The 19226-nt window shown below is 40.4% G+C and overlaps 1 protein-coding gene across 2 annotated transcripts in view; it reads left to right on the forward strand.

Moving 5' to 3' along the window:
- Window positions 1–8937, forward strand: part of TSHR (thyroid stimulating hormone receptor) — a 189741-nt gene extending 180804 nt beyond the window's left edge. For both annotated transcript variants that reach the window (XM_063793858.1, XM_009428236.4), the window contains 2 exons: window positions 2698–2886; window positions 5951–8937. In XM_063793858.1, the coding sequence (XP_063649928.1) occupies window positions 2698–2886; window positions 5951–7364 (1603 nt within the window). In that variant the 3' untranslated portion in view covers window positions 7365–8937. The remainder of the gene's footprint in view (window positions 1–2697; window positions 2887–5950) is intronic.
- The last annotated feature ends 10289 nt before the right edge of the window (window positions 8938–19226 follow it).

Genomic DNA, 19226 nt, shown 5'->3' on the forward strand with positions numbered 1-19226 from the left:
CCAAATGATACTTATGACTCCACCCTTGGTTCACTGTATCTTTTTGGACACAACATCCCTTATTTCTTTGTCTGAATTTTAGTATCTGCCCGCTTCATAAAAATGCTTTGAGAATTGAAACCAGCTTCTGAATCACCTGGAGAGCATCCTAAATAATGCAGATTCCCAGGCTCCACAAACAGAGATTATAATTCATTTGGTCTGGAATGTGTCTCAATCTGTATTACAGGTGATTCTGATGCTGGTCCAGAGTGATCCCTGGACTAGAAATGCTGATTTGCAGAGTGATAAACTGCCAGTTTTTCCCCAAATTATCTGCCTCAATGCTGTCTCCATCACTTAGAACATTAGGGCAGTTTTAAAAGAAGGCACCGAATTCTTTGACACTCTTCCCATTAAGAGGTGGACTGTATGTCCTCTGCCCTTGAATTTGATAGTTCTCTTAGAATCTGGCTGACATAATGTGGGAAGGTCAAGCCACATGGAGTAGCCACAGCAACAGTCCCAGCTGAGCTCAGTCTTTGAGTCACCTCAGCCCTGGCACCAGACATGCCAGTGAAGGAAATTGCAGATAATCCCAACCCCCAGGCATTGAGTCATCCCAGACTCCAGATCTTCCCAGCTGACGCCCCAGACATCACAGAACAGAGACAACCTATCCCCACCATTCCCTGTTCAAATTAATGATCCATAAAACCTATGCTCATAATAAAAAGATTGTTGCTGTATGCCACTTAGTTTTGGGGTGTTTTGTCACGCAGTAACTGAAATAATTACTAACATGTTTTCTCAAGAAATATGTATTAAAATGCAAGCACATTACTTGGATGAACTCTTTCAGATGAACACACACAATCAGTGTATCTAGCAGACAACAAAGCAGGGAAATGAGCCATGAGATGCTCTCCCGTTTCACTGACGTGAAAGCATCGCTGGGAAAGGCAACCTAAGATGCTTCCAGAAAGCTGGAATTGAAAGATGGCCACACCTTGAAGACAGCATGGCTAAAAGAGAAAGACATGCCTCAAAAAGGACGGATGAGGCCAGAGAGCAAACCCAGATTCATTTTCTTCACAACTGTGCTTAAGTCTGGCTCAAAAGTCCCTCCACTCTCTCACTAACCACAAAGGTGTTTATTTATGCCAGTTTATAAATGTCTAATGTTAAAAATCACCTGGGAATAATACAGGAACAAGCGCCAAGGGTAATTTTTTTTTTTTTTTTTTGAGACAGAGTCTCACTTTGTCACCCAGGCTGGAGTACAATGGCGTGGTCTCAGCTCACTGCAACTTCCGCCTCCCGGGTTGAAGTGATTCTCCCGCCTCAGCCTCCTGAGTAGCTGGGACTACAGGCACGTGCCACCATACCCGGCTAATTTTTGTATTTTTAGTAGAGATGGGGTTTCACTATGTTGGCCATGCTGGTCTTGAACTCCTGACCTCGTGATCCGCCCGCCTCAGCCTACCAAAGTGCTGGGATTACAGGCGTGAGCTACCGCACCCAGCAGCACCAAGGGTAATTCTTACCAGCAGGCCAGTTTGGAAAATGCTAGATTATATATTTTTTTAATTAAATACAAAACAAAATAGCAACCGCACCAACCCTTTCCTCACAAGAGTCACAGTCCTGTGGTGAGAATGGGGTTAATACATGAGCTTTACGTTCTGACGGCCTTGAACCTTGAGAATGTAAACCCCAGCTAAGTCCAATTACAATGATGTGGGGGGAGGAAATGGAAAATAATGGAATTCACTAGCTAATTGGATACTATTAATTATATTAAATATTTTAAATGGAATTATCTTCTATGAGGAATATTTTAATTGACAAAATATAAAATAGGAGGGATATTAGGTTAAATATTCATGGCCTTATTCAAGCTATTAATGGTGCCAATAAAAATGATGGAGCAAGACATGGAACCTGGACTCCCTGGGATTCAGAAAAGAGCAGAGAATGCCACACTAATGCCACGAATTCATTCTATTTTAGTAACTAACACTGATGTCTACACTGTTCCCAGCCTGACCACCACCCCCCTCACCCCATTGTTCTCGGAAGTGATTTGAATCTGATTTCACATTGTTAATATCAACACTTGAGTTTTCTTTCCAAGAACCGATTTACAGTCTTCTAAAGACACTGGAGTGGCGGGGGAGGGGGGGAAATGTTGTCAGTCATGAATTCCCAATGTAACTGGTTATGACTCTGAGGTCTGCATCATTATCAGATTTTCATGATACTGATGTTGATTCATATCAGTGAGCAGTTTATCAGTCCCCAAACTCTAGTCCCCACAGCAGCTGATAGCAAGGTAGGCCCCTTCGTCTCTATTCTACTTTATTTCTCTTGCCTCTTGAGACCCTTTCATAGTCACATGGTGGCATGTTGCAGAGTAAAATTGACATCTCTCTCTGATTCCAAGAGTTTGCATGTATTGTGATGGATAGACTAAAATGACTGTGGAAATAGCATTTGTAGTACTGGATACTGGAATTCCAAGGAGTTCCTGTAACACAGACTTAGAAGCCTAATATCCATCCCTCCTTAGACCAGAAGCTCAGCTTATGTACTCAGTAGAAGAAAGGAGCATATCATCTCCCAATTAACCTCAGGCCTGTTTGAGTTTCTGGCCAAGGCTGAGAAGGCCCTGGCTGCTCACTGCCTCTCTGCATTTTTCTGTTCTCTGCCTCCCAGGGACGTGTCTCAAACCAGTGTCACTGCCCTTCCATCCAAAGGCCTGGAGCACCTGAAGGAACTGATAGCAAGAAACACCTGGACTCTTAAGAAACTTCCACTTTCCTTGAGTTTCCTTCACCTCACACGGGCTGACCTTTCTTACCCAAGCCACTGCTGTGCTTTTAAGAATCAGAAGAAAATCAGAGGGTAAGTGGCAGGGACCCGGCATAAGTGACAAAAGACCTTGGTGGAAGTGGAATTCATTTCTTGGTTTTGGGGAAGATGCTTCCTGGTTTGAAAACCAGGTGGAGAGGAAATTGGAAGCATCCATATGAAACAGGAAATCCATGGGACACAGTGACCCTGAGGACCCAAAGTGGGTGCAGCTGAGAAATAAGGCAAATGTTGCTGGATAGCTGTAGAGCAGAGGAGGTGACAGATGGCACAGGAGAGAGAAACACAACCAGATCTCATAGAATCTTGTAGAGGTTATGTAGACATGATGTCCGGTTTCCAGGTACAATTCAGAATTAGATACTGCAACACATATCAGACCCCAGACACCACAACCATGAGAACAGACTTATAAACAACACAAACAGTTGGGTTACCTGACTGGTTTGGGCCTTGCAAGTGTCATAGCTCCCTGGTTACATGCCTGCAGGCTTTGGAGTCAGCTGGGTTTATACCGCAGCTCTGCCATTTTTCAAGCTGTGTTATCCCAGCCTAGTTACTTAACCACTCTGAGTCCTTGGGAGTGGAGATCCTAATACTATCATTCATAGCAGTTTTGAGAAGATTAAATGAGAAACTGAATGGAAAACACTGGAATGGAATGGCCTGGAATATTATAAGATCTTCATTAATATTAACTATGATATACAGTATGTGCACATCAGGCTGCTTATGAGCCTGCGAAGGAGGAATTGCCTTCATTTTCTCTCCAGGCTTTCTCTGATTCTTTTACTTTTTTGCTTTTACTCTGCATTATTTCCCCCATTGTGTCTTGTACAATCTCCTGTTCTCCTAATCCACCTTCATCATCTCTATTCAGTCCTCCTCAGCTTCTATGTATTTACTGATTGACTTACTACACACATAATTGCAGTCAGGAAAATATCAGATCTAGGTGTGAGGGCAGAAGCTAAAACAGCCATACAAAGAAGGCCAATATGGTGGCCGGGCACGGTGGCTCACGCCTGTAATCCCAGCACTTTGGGAGGCTGAGGCAGCCAGATCATCTGAGGTCAGGAGTTCGAGACCGGCCAGGCCAACATGGTGAAACCCCGTCTCTACTAAAAATACAAAAAAACAAAATTAGCCGGATGTGGTGGTGGGTTCCTGTAATCCCAGCTACTGGGGAGGCTGAGGCAGAAGAATTGCTTGAACCCGGTAGGCGGAGGTTGCAGTGAGCTGAGATCATGCCAGTGCACTCCAGCCTGGGCAACAAAGCAAGATTCTGAGATTCCATCACACACACACACACACGCATGCGCACACACACAAAGAAGGCCAATATGGGCATCATAGCTGCAAAAAGCCAACAGTAGGGTAGAGGATGGTGATAGTGGACTCTACACTGATGCCATGCAGCATTGAGAAGGACTGGACAAGGGCTGGGTGGGAGGCTTAAGTGGACCTCAGGGGCAGGGTCTAGACTTCTTAGCCTCCAGTTGAGAAGAGCAAGTCCATTGGACATTTTAACCAGAACCCAAGAGATCACTCAAAATCTGCTCAGCAGCTGAGGCAAGTTAAAGAATCCCTTTTGTTGTGAGTCTGGTGAGCAAGGAAAAAACTAAATCTTATTTCCACAAGCATGCCTGTATGGTAGTGTCCATTTGTTCATTTGTTAAACAGATATTTACTGAGCACCTTCTATGTGCCTGGCTGTTGTAAATAGAACAGACAAGAATTCCCTCTTGTATTTTGCTTACTGTCTAATGGAGGAAGTCAGAAAATAAACAGGCTGGCCGGGGGCAGTGGCTCACTTCTGTAATCCTAGCACTTTGGGAGGCCGAGGTGGGCGGATCACTTGAGGTCAGGAGTTCAAGCCTCGCCTGGCCAACATGGTGAAACCCTGTATCTACTAAAAATACATAAATTTTTTATTTTTAAAATATTCAGTTTGAAACTAAATAATGATGAGTAGAGGCAGCCATGGGTTTTTCAGGCAATGGGAACATAGGGTTTTAGAGCTTTGAATAGGAATAATAATAACAATAACCACCATATGGCACTCACAAAGCTACAGGTGCTATTGTAAGAGCCTTAAAAAGATAAATTCATTGAATCCTTTAATAACCCTATATGAAATAGTCACTCCCATTGTCCCATGTTACAAATGAGTTAACCAAACTTCATGGGCCTACCCAAGCTAGTCAATAATAGAGCCAGGTTCCCACCAAGGCGACTGGCTCCAGCATCCACATTTTTTTTTTTAAACAGAGTCTCACTCTGTCGCCACTCAGCCTGGAATGCAGTGGTGCAATCTTGACTCACTGCAACCTCCACCTCCCAGGTTTAAGCAATTCTCCTGCCTCAGCCTCCCAAGTAGCTGGAATTACAGGCACGTGCCACTACGCCCGGCTAATTTTTGTATTTTCAGTAGAGATGGGGTTTCACCATGTTGGCCAGGCTGGTTCGAGCTCCTGACCTCAAGTGATTTGCCTGCCTCGGCCTCCCAAAGTGCTGGGATTGAGTCACCGCAGGTGTGAGCTTTTTTTTTTTTAATCACTGTTCTTGAAGTGGTTGCAGAAGAGAAATAAGACCAATGCCACTGGAGCACAGTAGGGGAGGGGAGGTCATAGGAATGATGTCACAGAAACAGGCCTGCCTGGATCCTGTAGAACCTTATAGAATTATGTACATCACAGTAAGTAGTTTGCGCATTTTCGTAAATGTGGGAACCATTCGTGGGTTTTAAGCAACCATTCTTTTTTTTTTTTTTTTTTTTTTTTTAAGACAGGGTCTCACTCTGTCATCCAGGCTAGAGTATAGTGGCCTGATCTCGCCTCACTGCAGCTTTGACCTCCCCAGGCTCAGGTGATTTTCCCACCTCAGCCTCCCGAGTAGCTACGACCACAGGCACATACCACCATGCCCAGCCAATGTTTGCATTTTTTATAGAGATGGGATTTCACCATGTTGCCCAGGCTGGTCTCAAACTCCTAGGCTCAAGCAATCCACCTGCCTTGGCCTCCCAAAGTGCTGGGATTACAGTTATGAGCCACCGCGCCCAGCCTGGCACTGACTCTTTTCTGTTGCCTTGCAGAATCCTTGAGTCCTTGATGTGTAATGAGAGCAGTATGCAGAGCTTGCGCCAGAGAAAATCTGTGAATGCCTTGAATAGCCCCCTCCACCAGGAATATGAAGAGAATCTGGGTGACAGCATTGTTGGGTACAAGGAAAAGTCCAAGTTCCAGGATACTCGTAACAACGCTCATTATTACATCTTCTTTGAAGAACAAGAGGATGAGATCATTGGTTTTGGCCAAGAGCTCAAAAACCCCCATGAAGAGACTCTACAAGCTTTTGACAGCCATTATGACTACACCGTGTGTGGGGACAGTGAAGACATGGTGTGTACCCCCAAGTCCGATGAGTTCAACCCGTGTGAAGACATAATGGGCTACAAGTTCCTGAGAATTGTGGTGTGGTTCGTTAGTCTGCTGGCTCTCCTGGGCAATGTCTTTGTCCTGCTTATTCTCCTCACCAGCCACTACAAACTGAATGTCCCCCGCTTTCTCATGTGCAACCTGGCCTTTGCGGATTTCTGCATGGGGATGTACCTGCTCCTCATCGCCTCTGTAGACCTCTACACTCACTCTGAGTACTACAACCATGCCATCGACTGGCAGACAGGCCCTGGGTGCAACACGGCTGGTTTCTTCACTGTCTTTGCGAGCGAGTTATCGGTGTATACACTGACGGTCATCACCCTGGAGCGCTGGTATGCCATCACCTTCGCCATGCGCCTGGACCGGAAGATCCGCCTCAGGCACGCATGTGCCATCATGGTTGGGGGCTGGGTTTGCTGCTTCCTTCTCGCCCTGCTTCCTTTGGTGGGAATAAGTAGCTATGCCAAAGTCAGTATCTGCCTGCCCATGGACACCGAGACCCCTCTTGCTCTGGCATATATTGTTTTTGTTCTGACGCTCAACATAGTTGCCTTCGTCATCGTCTGCTGCTGTTATGTGAAGATCTACATCACAGTCCGAAATCCGCAGTACAACCCAGGGGACAAAGATACCAAAATTGCCAAGAGGATGGCTGTGTTGATCTTCACCGACTTCATGTGCATGGCCCCAATCTCATTCTATGCTCTGTCAGCAATTCTGAACAAGCCTCTCATCACTGTTAGCAACTCCAAAATCTTGCTGGTACTCTTCTATCCACTTAACTCCTGTGCCAATCCATTCCTCTATGCTATTTTCACCAAGGCCTTCCAGAGGGATGTGTTCATCCTACTCAGCAAGTTTGGCATCTGTAAACGCCAGGCTCAGGCATACCGGGGGCAGAGGGTTCCTCCAAAGAACAGCACTGATATTCAGGTTCAAAAGGTTACCCACGACATGAGGCAGGGTCTCCACAACATGCAAGATGTCTATGAACTGCTTGAAAACTCCCATCTAACCCCAAAGAAGCAAGGCCAAATCTCAGAAGAGTATATGCAAACGGTTTTGTAAGTTAACACTACACTACTCACAATGGTAGGGGAACTTACAAAATAATAGTTTCTTGAATATGCATTCCAATCCCATGACACCCCCAACACATAGCTGCCCTCACTCTTGTGCAGGCGATGTTTCAATGTTTCATGGGGCAAGAGTTTATCTCTGGAGAGTGATTAGTATTAACCTAATCATTGCCCCCAAGAAGGAAGTTAGGCTACCAGCATATTTGAATGCCAGGTGAAATCAAAATAATCTATACTATCTAGAAGACTTTCTTGATGCCAAGTCCAGAGATGTCATTGTGTAGGATGTTCAGTAAATATTAACTGAGCTATGTCAATATAGAGCTTCTCAGTTTTGTATAACATTTCATACTAAAGATTCAGCAAATGGAAAATGCAATTAATTTGGTTGGTGACCACAAGATAAAATCAGTCCCACATTGGCTCAGTTCAACTAGATGTTCCCTGATACAAAGAGAACTTGATTTCCTTAAAACTGAAAAGCCAAACACAGCTAGCTGTCGTACAAGAAACAGCTATTATGAGACATGAAGGAGGGTAAGAATTAGCTTTAAGTTTTGTTTTGCTTTGTTTTGTTTTTTAACTCAACCTATTAATCATCTCTTCACAAGAATCCACCTGATGTGACCAAGCTATTATGTGTTGCCTGGAAAAACTGGCAAGATTTCAGCTTATGTGGCCTAGCAAACTAAGAATTGCTCTTCTTGGCCAGCCTCATAGCATAAAAGATGTGAACTCTAGGAAGTCTTTCTGAGTAGCAATAAGTGGGAATTATGGGCAGAGCACACTCAATCCCCTGTTGATTAATAAAACTGGCTGGACACTAATTAACTATGGGACTTAAATCTGTAGAAATGAAGGAGTCCAATGGCTTCTTCCAATTTTAAAACTCTAGTACATCCCTTTCCCTCAAATATATATTTCTAAGATAAAGAGAAAGAAGAGCACTAAGTAAGTAGAATCTGTTTTTCCTATTTTGTAGGGCTGCTAACTCCTAGTCCTTGAAGCCTAGACATATGACCCAGGAAATTTTTCCTTTGTTTCACTTTTGATTATGATGTCTGAGCCAAAAATTCAATTAAGTAAACATACTCGCCTGGATCTGAATCATTCATTTAATTACTAGATCTACCCAGCTGTAATTATCAGGCCAAAAACAGATTCATGTTTATATAAAAGAGTAAACGATGGTTGCAAATTTTGGCTATTTAGAGTTGCTACTTCACTATGAAGAGTCACTTCAAAACACTTCGCTTGTCTTTAGGGATGATTTTTGCCATTTCCAGCCCACAGTATGATACTAAAGCTGTCAAGAGAGGTTTCTTCTTTTCTGAAACTGCCAGCTCTTTCCAGCCCTGTTGATCACTGGACATAAAACTTCTTTTCCCCAATAATTCTTCTTTACTTAAAATAGTCAGGATCTTTATCTACAGATGTACTCTCCAGGTTACCTGTGATGATAGCCCCCTAATGTCCTGCTAGAAAAGTCTCCAAGCAGAGATGACATTACTTCTGAATGCTCATAAACCACACCATGAAATAAAAGCTCTTTGTTGTTTTAAGATTGTGGAGTGTGGTTAATGGGTCCCCACAGATGGTTCCTGCTGGACTCACCTGGAATCTCTCCACAGCCATACCCGCTCATCACTATCATTGAGACCTGCACATCTTAATAGAAATATTATAAACATCGAAAATCATGACTTACCTAGAAGTTCGCTTGTAACTAATGAAATTAAACAAATGTGTTGCCTTTTGTCATGTGTTTCTCTCCTGTGACATTTTGAAATATCACATCTTGATAAATAATGTGTTTCATCTTGAATAGCTGAACTAATGCTTTGGAAACAGAGTCCTAGAAAAGTGACTTCAACAGAATTGTTACTAAAATTTGCACTCACAACATGAAATAAATTTTCTTCCTATGGAATAATCGTGCCAAGTCCTAGAGTGTTGTTCTTTTTTGTTAATCTGTGAGTTTCTTTCGGGGTTACTATTGTATGTGTTAAAACTGAAGACAAGAAAACTAATTGGCACATTTGCTAATGAATCCATATTAATAAATAAGATGTTGACTGTCAATTAATAACTTAAGTATAACATTGTGTCTTGATCATAAGTGGTCTTTATGTGGAAAAACTTACTCCTGGTGAACTGAATTATGATTAATTGACAGGGATCACTAAGAGAAAAAACAATAAAACCAAATATATCAAGCAAATGATTGGTATTGACACTAGAAATTTAAATAGTGTGCTAATGAAGACAATAAACCTCTAAGGCCTCAGAGGCCTTATTATTATTCAGAGCTCATGTTATCTAGCACCTTTCGATTATCTGAAGATAAACCCAAATCATTGAGGATAAATGGCCACAGACTAGTCGCAGTGGAGGTCACACAATTCATTCTCTAAAGCTCATGCATGTTTCTCAAAAGGCTGTCTCTTAAAACACCCCCAAAGTTTATTGACTCTTGCTTTAAGGATAATCTACTGCATCAAAGAAGCAGCCAATGAGGAGAGGGTCTTACAGGGCAGCACCATGAGAGTGGCAATAAAGTAAAAGTCAGGGCAAAAAGAAGAAAACTATAACCACAATACTTTTTTTAAAACAATAAAAGTTTGAGAACAAATGCTCCTACTTTAGGAGAAAACTGTTTCATAACATAATTGAGTGATTCTCATTCATTCTGAGTACCTAAAGGGTGCCATAGAAACTTGTTGGCATCACTGTATTCTGTTTTAAAAGCTATAAAAGTTCCAGCTCCAAGTGGTAGACTGACTTTCTTTCAAATCCCACTGACATGACAGGGAAGAAATTTAAAATGAGACCAAGCCAAAACTGCATGGTGAACAGGAGAAATTGAACCACCAGCAAAGCAAACGTGTTGATAGCTTTCTGAAAGATGGAAGGTGTATGGCCTTGAGTTGATGGTAACTAACTGTACAGGAGGTTACAGCCTAGAACACACTGACAGGATAAGGCTGCAGCTACAGAAGAATATACTTCCCTGCAGAGTCCCAGTGAGCCTGCCAAGCCTGAAGGTTACAGGACTGAGGGTTAATTAGGGCAATTAATTGAAAGTCTGTGTCACTTGGACCCTCCAATCTGCCATCACTCCATTCATAGAATAACTGACATATGCAGTGTTTGCTGCAATTAATATCTCAAAGAAAGTGAATGATTCCTGTAAACAGGGAACTCCTCCCACTGGCCCACTTCCTGCCCTCACACATAAGTGAAGCCTGATCATTGAGGCGTTACCGTCAGCACCCCCCACCACCCCCACCTGAAGTCAGGGAGAAACATCTTGGGGAAAATGATCTATACAATCTGCTGACATTAGCTATTCTCATTCTTCACTCAAAAATATAAACAAGACACAATAATTGCCAGACATTTGAGAGAAATAAACTGCATATCAATAGCACACAGACACAGACACACACACACACACACACAAGGCCAGAATGAACAAAAGAACATTTCTCCAGAGAAAATAGATCATTCATAAACAGAATATTGTTGTCTAATTTCACTTAATAACTTCAGAGAAATTGGAGAGAATATCAGACCCAAAAACAATCAAAATTACTATTAAAACAATAGTAGTAATCAAAAATTAGAAAGAGTTTTGGAAAATTTTAAATGAGATTGCCAAAGCAAGAGCTTTACCAGAAGGAGTGGAAGTTAAAGTGAGGAAATTTCTTGGGATGTTCAACAAGTAAACAAAGGTGTGAAATATAAGACAAAAGTTAAAAGATGCAGAGGATCCGTCTCCAAGCCAAACATCTGTCCAAGAGGAGTCCTAAGGAAAACGTAGAAGGCATAATCATCAAGGAAACAGAAGGAGAAAATTTTCCAGAGCTGGTAAAGATTGATAGTGTCCACTTAGTGCAAAAGGTGATGAATGAAAAGGCACATGGGCAGAACAGCACTTATAAAATGTCAGAACACCAAAAGTAAAAGGCAAACCTTAAATGCCTGAGGGAGAATCAAGAAAGAAAAGTAGACATTGGAAAAGATATTAATAACAGTATAAACTAGAAGACAACAGAGCGACATCATCAATGCCTCCAGAATAAAAAAAAAAAAAACTGGAGTTGAAGATCTGAATATAACCTTTCATCCCCCAGAAACTTAGCCACTAATAGCCTACTGATCACTAGAAGCCTTACCAATAACATAAACAGTTGATTAACACATATTTTGTATATGTATAACATACTATGTTCTTACAATAAAGTGAGTTAGAGAAAAGAAAATGTTATTAAGAAAATCATAAGGACAGAAAATATATTTACTATTAATTAAGTGGAAGTGGATCACCATAAAGGTCTTCATCGTCTTCACACTGAGCAGGTTGAGGAGGAGGAGGAAGAGGAGGGGTTGGCCTTGCTGTCTCAGGGGTAGCAAAGGTAGAAAAAAATCTGCCTGTAAGTAGACCCACGCAGTTCAAACCCGTATTGTTCAAAGGTCAGTTGTAATTTCCTAATCTTCATTATATGCAGCCAAAAGATATGTCTAAATATTTATCATTCAGAAAACAAGTACATAAGTATATTATACAATTACAGTGACTAAAATCAGAAAATAGCTTGAAGTGGTTTTCTCTGGAATTTGGTCTTAGGGATTGAGTGATATCAGGACTGAGTTATGTCTCCCCTAAATTTATATGCTGAAGCCGCCCTAACTCCCAACATGACTATATTTGGAGGTAGGGCCTTTAGGGAAGCAATTAAGGTTAAATGGTATCACAAGGGTGGGGCTTTAAACCAGTAGGGCTATCGTCCTTAAGAGGATGAATACCCCAATTATCCTGATGTGATTATTACACATTCCATGCCTGTATCAAAACATCGCATGTACCCCATAAATATATATATATGTTATGTACCCATAATAATTGAAAATAAAATTTTTTAAAAAAAGAAAGAAGAGCTGTCCCTCCTCCCCATTCCCATGCACACAGCAAGAAGGCAGATGTCTACAAGTCAAGAAGAGAAGTCTCCCCAGAAATCAACCCTCACAGGACATTGATCTTGAACTTCTAACTTCCAGAACTGTAAGAAAATATATTTCTGTTGTTTAAGTCACCCAGTCTGTGGTATTTTGTTATGGCAGCCCAAGCAGACTGATACAAGTAGAAACTTTTCAACTGGTACTCTTCTGTACTGCTGATTTTTAAATATGTACATATTTTTTAAAATATTGGCTTGGAAATTATCATAATAATATTATGCTTTAAATAATTAACAATAAAAGATGTGGCATTTAAAGAAATTCGCAGAATGGCTAATTGAGTTATTGTGTATTTAGAGCTATACTAGGGGAGTCAGATATCAGTGATGTGACATGAATAATAATCTAGCTTTTATGAAATTTACATTTTTTTAGGATGTGATAAATCTAAGCCTGTGAGTTGGGGTTTTTTCCCTGTAAGTTATTGGAGTACAGGTGGTATCTGGTTGCATGAATAAGTTCTTTAGTGGTGATTTGTGAAATTTTGGTGCAGCCACCACCCAAGCAGTATACACTGCACCATATTTGTAGTCTCTTTTCCCTCGCCCCCCTCCTACTCTTCTCCTCCAAGTCCCCAAAGTCCATTGTATCACTCTTATGCCTCTGCGTCCTCACAGCTCGGCTCCCACGTATCAGTGAGAACATATGATGTTTGATTTTCCATCCCTGAGTCACATCATTTAGAATAATAGTCTCCAATTTCATCCAGCTTACTGCAAGTGCTGTTAATTCATTCCTTTTTATGGCTGTGTAGTATTCCATCATATATATGTACCAGTTTCTTTATTCACTAGTTGATTGATGGGCTTTTGGTTTGGTTCCACAATTTTGCAATTTTGAATTGCGCTTAAGCCAGTGAGTTTTAAAGTGCTTATCTTGTAGCAACATCTGGTAAGCTGAACACTAAGAAGGTGAAACCCCTGTATAATTTATTCCATTGGTCAGCATAATCATATTTTGTCAAAATACTTGTTTCCCATAAATGCATAGCTATAAGTTGCATAAGGACAATTAAGCAACTAATTGTTGTTCTTCATATGAATTTAGTAAGTAAAAATCTTTCAACAGAATAGAGAAAAAATTATTTGTATAAGCAACTTCAAATCTGTCACCCTCAATCATTTAGTATAATTTTGAAATTTCTCCTGGAAATTTAGAAATATTTTGAAGTATTCTGTTTCATTTGTTGAAGTATTTTAGATGGAGAGGGCTTAAGAAGGTAATAGCCATCATTATTTAACAACATACAATTAAAAGTCTATATATATATATATATATAAGTCCTATGCCTGTTAGTCTTAAAAAACAATAACATGGTTTTTTGTAATGAATTCTGAGGGGATTTAAGTCATGAAGCACTATAGAAATAGCTCCATGGTATGGAAACCATGTAATGATGTATTAATAATTCACCATAATGGGATTTTTATTCTCTATTTTATTTATTTATTTTTTGAGACAGAGTCTCACTCTGTGGCCCAGGCTGGAGTGCAGTGGTGCCATCACTGCTCACTGCAGCCTCAACTTTCCTGGCTGAAGCGATCCCCTCACCTCAGCCTCCCAAGTATCTGGGAATACAGGTGCACAGCACCACTCCTGGCTTATTTTTGTAGAGACAGGGTTTCACCATGTTGCCCCGGGTTCAAGTGATCTGCCTGCCTCAGCCTACCAAAATGCTGGATTACAGGCATGAGCCACCCCGCCCAGCCTGTAATGGGATTTTTAAATTTTTATATTATTTTAATTGGAAAAATCATATTCAATTTACACAGTACAATGTGATGTTTTGATGTATGTATACATGGGAAGTGGTTAAATCAAGCTAATAAACATATTCATCACTTCACTTATTTGACATTTTTTGTGTTGATACATTTGAAATTTACTCTCTTACTTATTTTGAAATATACAATGCTTCATCATTGACTATAGTTACCCTGCTGTGCCAGAGATAGCAAAACTTATTTCTCCTGCCTAGCTGAAACTTTGTACCCTTTGACTAGTAACTCCCCATTCCCGCTCCCTCCGCCCTTTTCCCCCTAGCCTCTGGTAACCATCATTCTAGTCTCTACCTGTATCAATTCAAGTTTTTTCAGATTCCACATATAAGTGAGATCATGCACTATTTGTCTTTCTGTTCCTGGCTTATTTCACTTAGCATAATGTCTTCTAGATTTACCCATGTTGTCTCAAATGACAGGATTTTGCTCTTTTTTAAGCCTGAACAGTATTTCATTGTGTAAAGATTAAAGACAGCAAGTGTTGGTGAGGATACAGAGAAAAAGGAACCCTAGTACACTGTTGGTAGGAATCTAAATCAGTACAGTCATTATGGAAAATAGTATGGAGGTTCCTCAAAAAACTAAAAACAAAACTACCATATGATCCAGTAATCCCATTTCTGGAATATATTGGAAGGACTTGATATCAGCATGTCAAAGGTGTATGTGCACTCCTATGTTCATTGCAGCATTATTTACAATAATGAGGTTTAAACACAGAATTCTAGTCATTAGGAAATTTGCTGTCAAGGCTGGGCGCAGTGGCTCACGCCTGTAATCCCAGCACTTTGGGAGGCTGAGGCAGACAGATCACTTGAGGTCAGGAGTTCGAGACCAGCCTGGCCAACATGGTAAAACCCCCGTCTCTACTAAAAATACAAAAAATTAGCCAAGCATGGTAGCACATGCCTATAATTCCACCTACACAGGAGGCTGAGGCACAAGAATAGCTTGAACCTCGGAGGCAGAAGTTCCAGTGAGCCGAGATCATGCAACTGCACTCTAGCCTGGGTGACAGAGTGAGACTCCATCGGAATAAAAATAAAAATAATAAAAAATAAAAAGAAATTTGCTGTCAAGAGTAGCACTATCTATCTGCCTATTGGAAGGGAAATATTTTGACAAAAATCTCTTCATAACTTATTCCTTCCTGTGACTCAATTTTCTCTTTCACCATAGACACTGCAATTTAAAGACTGACCTCAAGGGCAGCTGCAAAAAGTCCAAGCCTCAATTCTCTAGGAGAATTTTCAAGTTGCTCAGCAAGAGCTATATTAAAGAAATGAGGTAAAAGTTTGAGAAAAACAAGATTAATACCACCTCTGTTTCTTTTTAGCAAATCCCAGGTTTAAATTTTATTACATTCCATTTCAGTTCCCCTGACATCATATGAAAAAGACTTCTGGAATGATAGAGGACAAATGGAGACACTTACAAACTAGATATTGACACATGATTTGTAGATCTGTGGGAATATGGGACTCCTATGATTTGTTATTAACAACAAAGAGAACCATTTCACACTATTTGCTCTCAAATATTTTTCTGATTTCTCAAAGTGTTCTTCAAACACTCTGACAGGAAAGAAACTAGGGGAAGTATTAATAGCTTCAGCAAATGTTGGAGAAATGAGATTCCCTGAGCAATCAATGCCATGGTCTGGATGAAAGAGGAGATGCCTGACCTCACACCTGTTTTCATCATCTGCAGGCCAACTCTGTGAAAAGGAAAGAGTGAGCACACACCTTTGGCACTCAGAGGTCTTTCCAGACATCCAAGTTGCTACTTGATTTCATTTTAATTAGTACAGTTGAGCCACTCATGGGAGCAACACTTAACTTGGAGAAAGTTAAAGTATTTTCGCATGCTTCTTTAACTATTTGCCCATCCAGCCTCTTTGGTACCCATAAATTCTCTTCAAACCCACTCACCCTGCAGCCACACCCTGTATTACATCTGGAAGAACTTCAACCTACACCAACCCCTCCCTCTTATCCCAATCCCAATATACTTTGTCCAACCTATTCCATTCTGTCCCTGCCCAACTCCTAAAAACTGTACTGTAGTTTCTATGCCCCCATTGCCAACATCAAAATGGGGAAAAGGGCCAGTGGTGGTTGATGGTGCATCTAGGATATATTGAGAAACTTTTTAACAATCATCATCATAGATAGGATATGAAACAGAGAATAGGTGCAGAGTATAGTGGTAGGAAAGTTTGAGTGATTCAGGATTAGAGATGGTAATTACACAGAATGAGAAAGAAACCTGTGGCTGGTGCTGCTTTTCATCTGTCCCAGTCAGCTGAAAAGAAAATGTAGGGGCTAAGAATTTCATACTTACATAGCTAACTCTTAGAGCAATTGCTTAGTATTATCCACGAGTTCTAGAGAAAGGTTCTATAACTTTTTGGTAAGTTAACAACAACCACAACAAAATCAGTGGTTGAAAGAAATGTCCAGAAACATCTAATTCACTTATTTTCTTAAGTTTTTATTGAACAAACCTTCTCAAATATGCCTAAGGCAATCTTCACCTTTGTCTTATACAAAGTACTTTTATGTACATCTCTTAAGATGTCTTAAATTAAATAACAATTAATTGAAAAACAAAGCTGAAGTCATTCATTTATTCAAAATCTGAGCACAGAGAGACACCAGCAGGCTGGAAAATCAGTAGATTGTTTAATGTTGGTCTTAATTCCACAGGGAAGTTTGGAAACGTATTTTGAAAAGTCTGCTGAGAACCTGATTACTGTTTCTATGATTCTGTCTTTTCAATTACAAAGTCCTCTGAGAGCTGCCAACAAAAGGTTAAATTGAAAGTTGTAAGTTGAATGACTTATCAGCCACTGATTTGACTGGGTGTGGTGGCTCCTACCTGTAATCCCAGCACTTTAGAAGGCTGCGGCGGGCAGATTGCTTGAGTCCAGGAGTTTGAGACCAGCCTAGGCGACATGGCAAAACCCCATTTCTACAAAAAATAAAAATAAAAAGCCAGGTGTAGTGGCACTTACCTGTAGTCCCAACTACTAAGCAGGCTGAGGCAGAAGGGGAGGCAGAGATTGCAGCGAGCCAAGATGGCGCCACTGCACTCCAGCCTGGGCAACAAAGCAAGACCCTGTCTCTAAAAAAAAAAAAAAAACCACCATTGATTTGTTTCCTCGTAACCTGTATTTCCTCTGATTGTGCTTGCTCTAAATAAACTAAGAAGGAAGGAAGATGAAATGGAGAAACTGGTATTAGCGATACATACAGAAATATTTTTTAAGGCAAGAATCATTGTCAGCTTTTGTTGCTAATAAAATTATTGATAAGACTAATGATGATAGTTCTATGGTCAGTAAAATGATACTGAATGCCTCTGTTAGGGGGAAGTTTAATGAAAAGGAAAATCAAGTTATCAGGTCAGCTTCTTTAACAGAAATGGGTCATACAATCCATCATCAAAAAGGTCTTGTAAATTCTAAGGTGGCAAGTAAAACTGTAAATTAAACATTAAAAACTTTTTATAGCTAGTCAGTCTAACTGGATTGGAGTATTTTTATGTTATGTGTATATAATATACCTGGTGTGATTATTGTAGACATTGATGCCCATTTCCTAGTAAATGGAGTATAGATTTTCCTCTTTGAGTTATTATAAAATAATAAAGTTCCTGTATTTGGATTCTTCTTTTTTATTGGTACCCCTAATCAGCATACAAACGTTTTTCTCATGTTTAGAAAAAAATAATCTTGCTTGATTTCACTCTTCCCCCATTATTTCTTTGGCACCTTTGCAACAAAACTAGAAAAAAAAATGGGGTTATCTTTACTCACTTTTCCCGTTCTCTGTTAAACCAACTCTAACTAGTTTTTCAATCCCACAGCTCATGGAAAGTGATCTCGTTAAGGGCATCTGCGAATCCATATGGCTAAATCTAATGGTCAGTTTTCAGGTCTTATCTTACTTATCAGCAATACTTGATCCAATTGTTCACTCCCTCCTCATTGACATCCTTTCATCCCTTGGCTTTGAGGACACCACAGTATCCTGGCTTTCTAGTTACCTCACTGACCACTCCTCCTCAATGGCCTTTGCTGCTTTCTTCTCTTTGCATCAACCTAAAATACTCTGGGATTGAGTCCTTGGCTCTCTTTTGCCTTTTCTGTCAACACTTATTCCCTAGGTGATCTCATGCAACCACAAGACTTTGAATGCTATCTACATGCAATGCTTCCCAAATGTCTTATCTCCAGACCAGACCTTTCTCCAAACTCTAGGCTTATATATCCATCTGCCTCCTCACCAGCTCCACTTTAATATCTAATAGGAATCTCAAAATTAACATGTCCAAAACCAAACTCCTAATCTTCTACTCCAAAACCCACTTTGTCTACTGCCTTCTCCATCTTGGTCAATGGCAATACATCCTTCAAAGTGCTCAGACAAAAAATCTTGAAGTCTTCCTTGTTTCTTCTCTTTCTCTCACACTCCACATCCAAACCACCAACAAATCTTTTTGGCTTAACCTTCTATATATATTTAGAATATGGCCCCTTCTTACACAAGCACTGCCATTATCCTCGTCTGGATTACCACCATCTCTTTTCTTTGGATTACTAAATAGTCTCCATTGTTCTCCTGTCCCCCTGCAATCTATTCAAGGGGTTGACAAACTACTCCCCAGTGGCCAAACTGGGTTCACTACTTGCTTTTGTACATCCTAAAAGCTAAGAATGATTTTATATTTTTAAACCAGTTGGAAAAAATCAAAATAAAAAATCTTTTGAGGGACATGACAATTATATAAAATTTCAGTGCTCATAAATAAAGTTTTAATGGAACACAACCACGCTCATTCATTTACATATTATGCATGGCTACTTTTGTGCTATAATCATTGAATAGTTGTGACAGAAACTGTATAGCCCACAGATCGTAAATGCTCTGGCCCTTTACAGAATAGTTTGCCAACCTCTAGTGTATTCTCAACAGATCAGTTACAGTGGTTCTCTTAAAACTTAAGTCAGATCAGGTCATTCCTCTGCTCTCCAGTTCTCTCAT

Source organism: Pan troglodytes, chromosome 15, assembly GCF_028858775.2.
Source record: "Pan troglodytes isolate AG18354 chromosome 15, NHGRI_mPanTro3-v2.0_pri, whole genome shotgun sequence".
NCBI classification, from domain to species: domain Eukaryota; kingdom Metazoa; phylum Chordata; class Mammalia; order Primates; family Hominidae; genus Pan; species Pan troglodytes.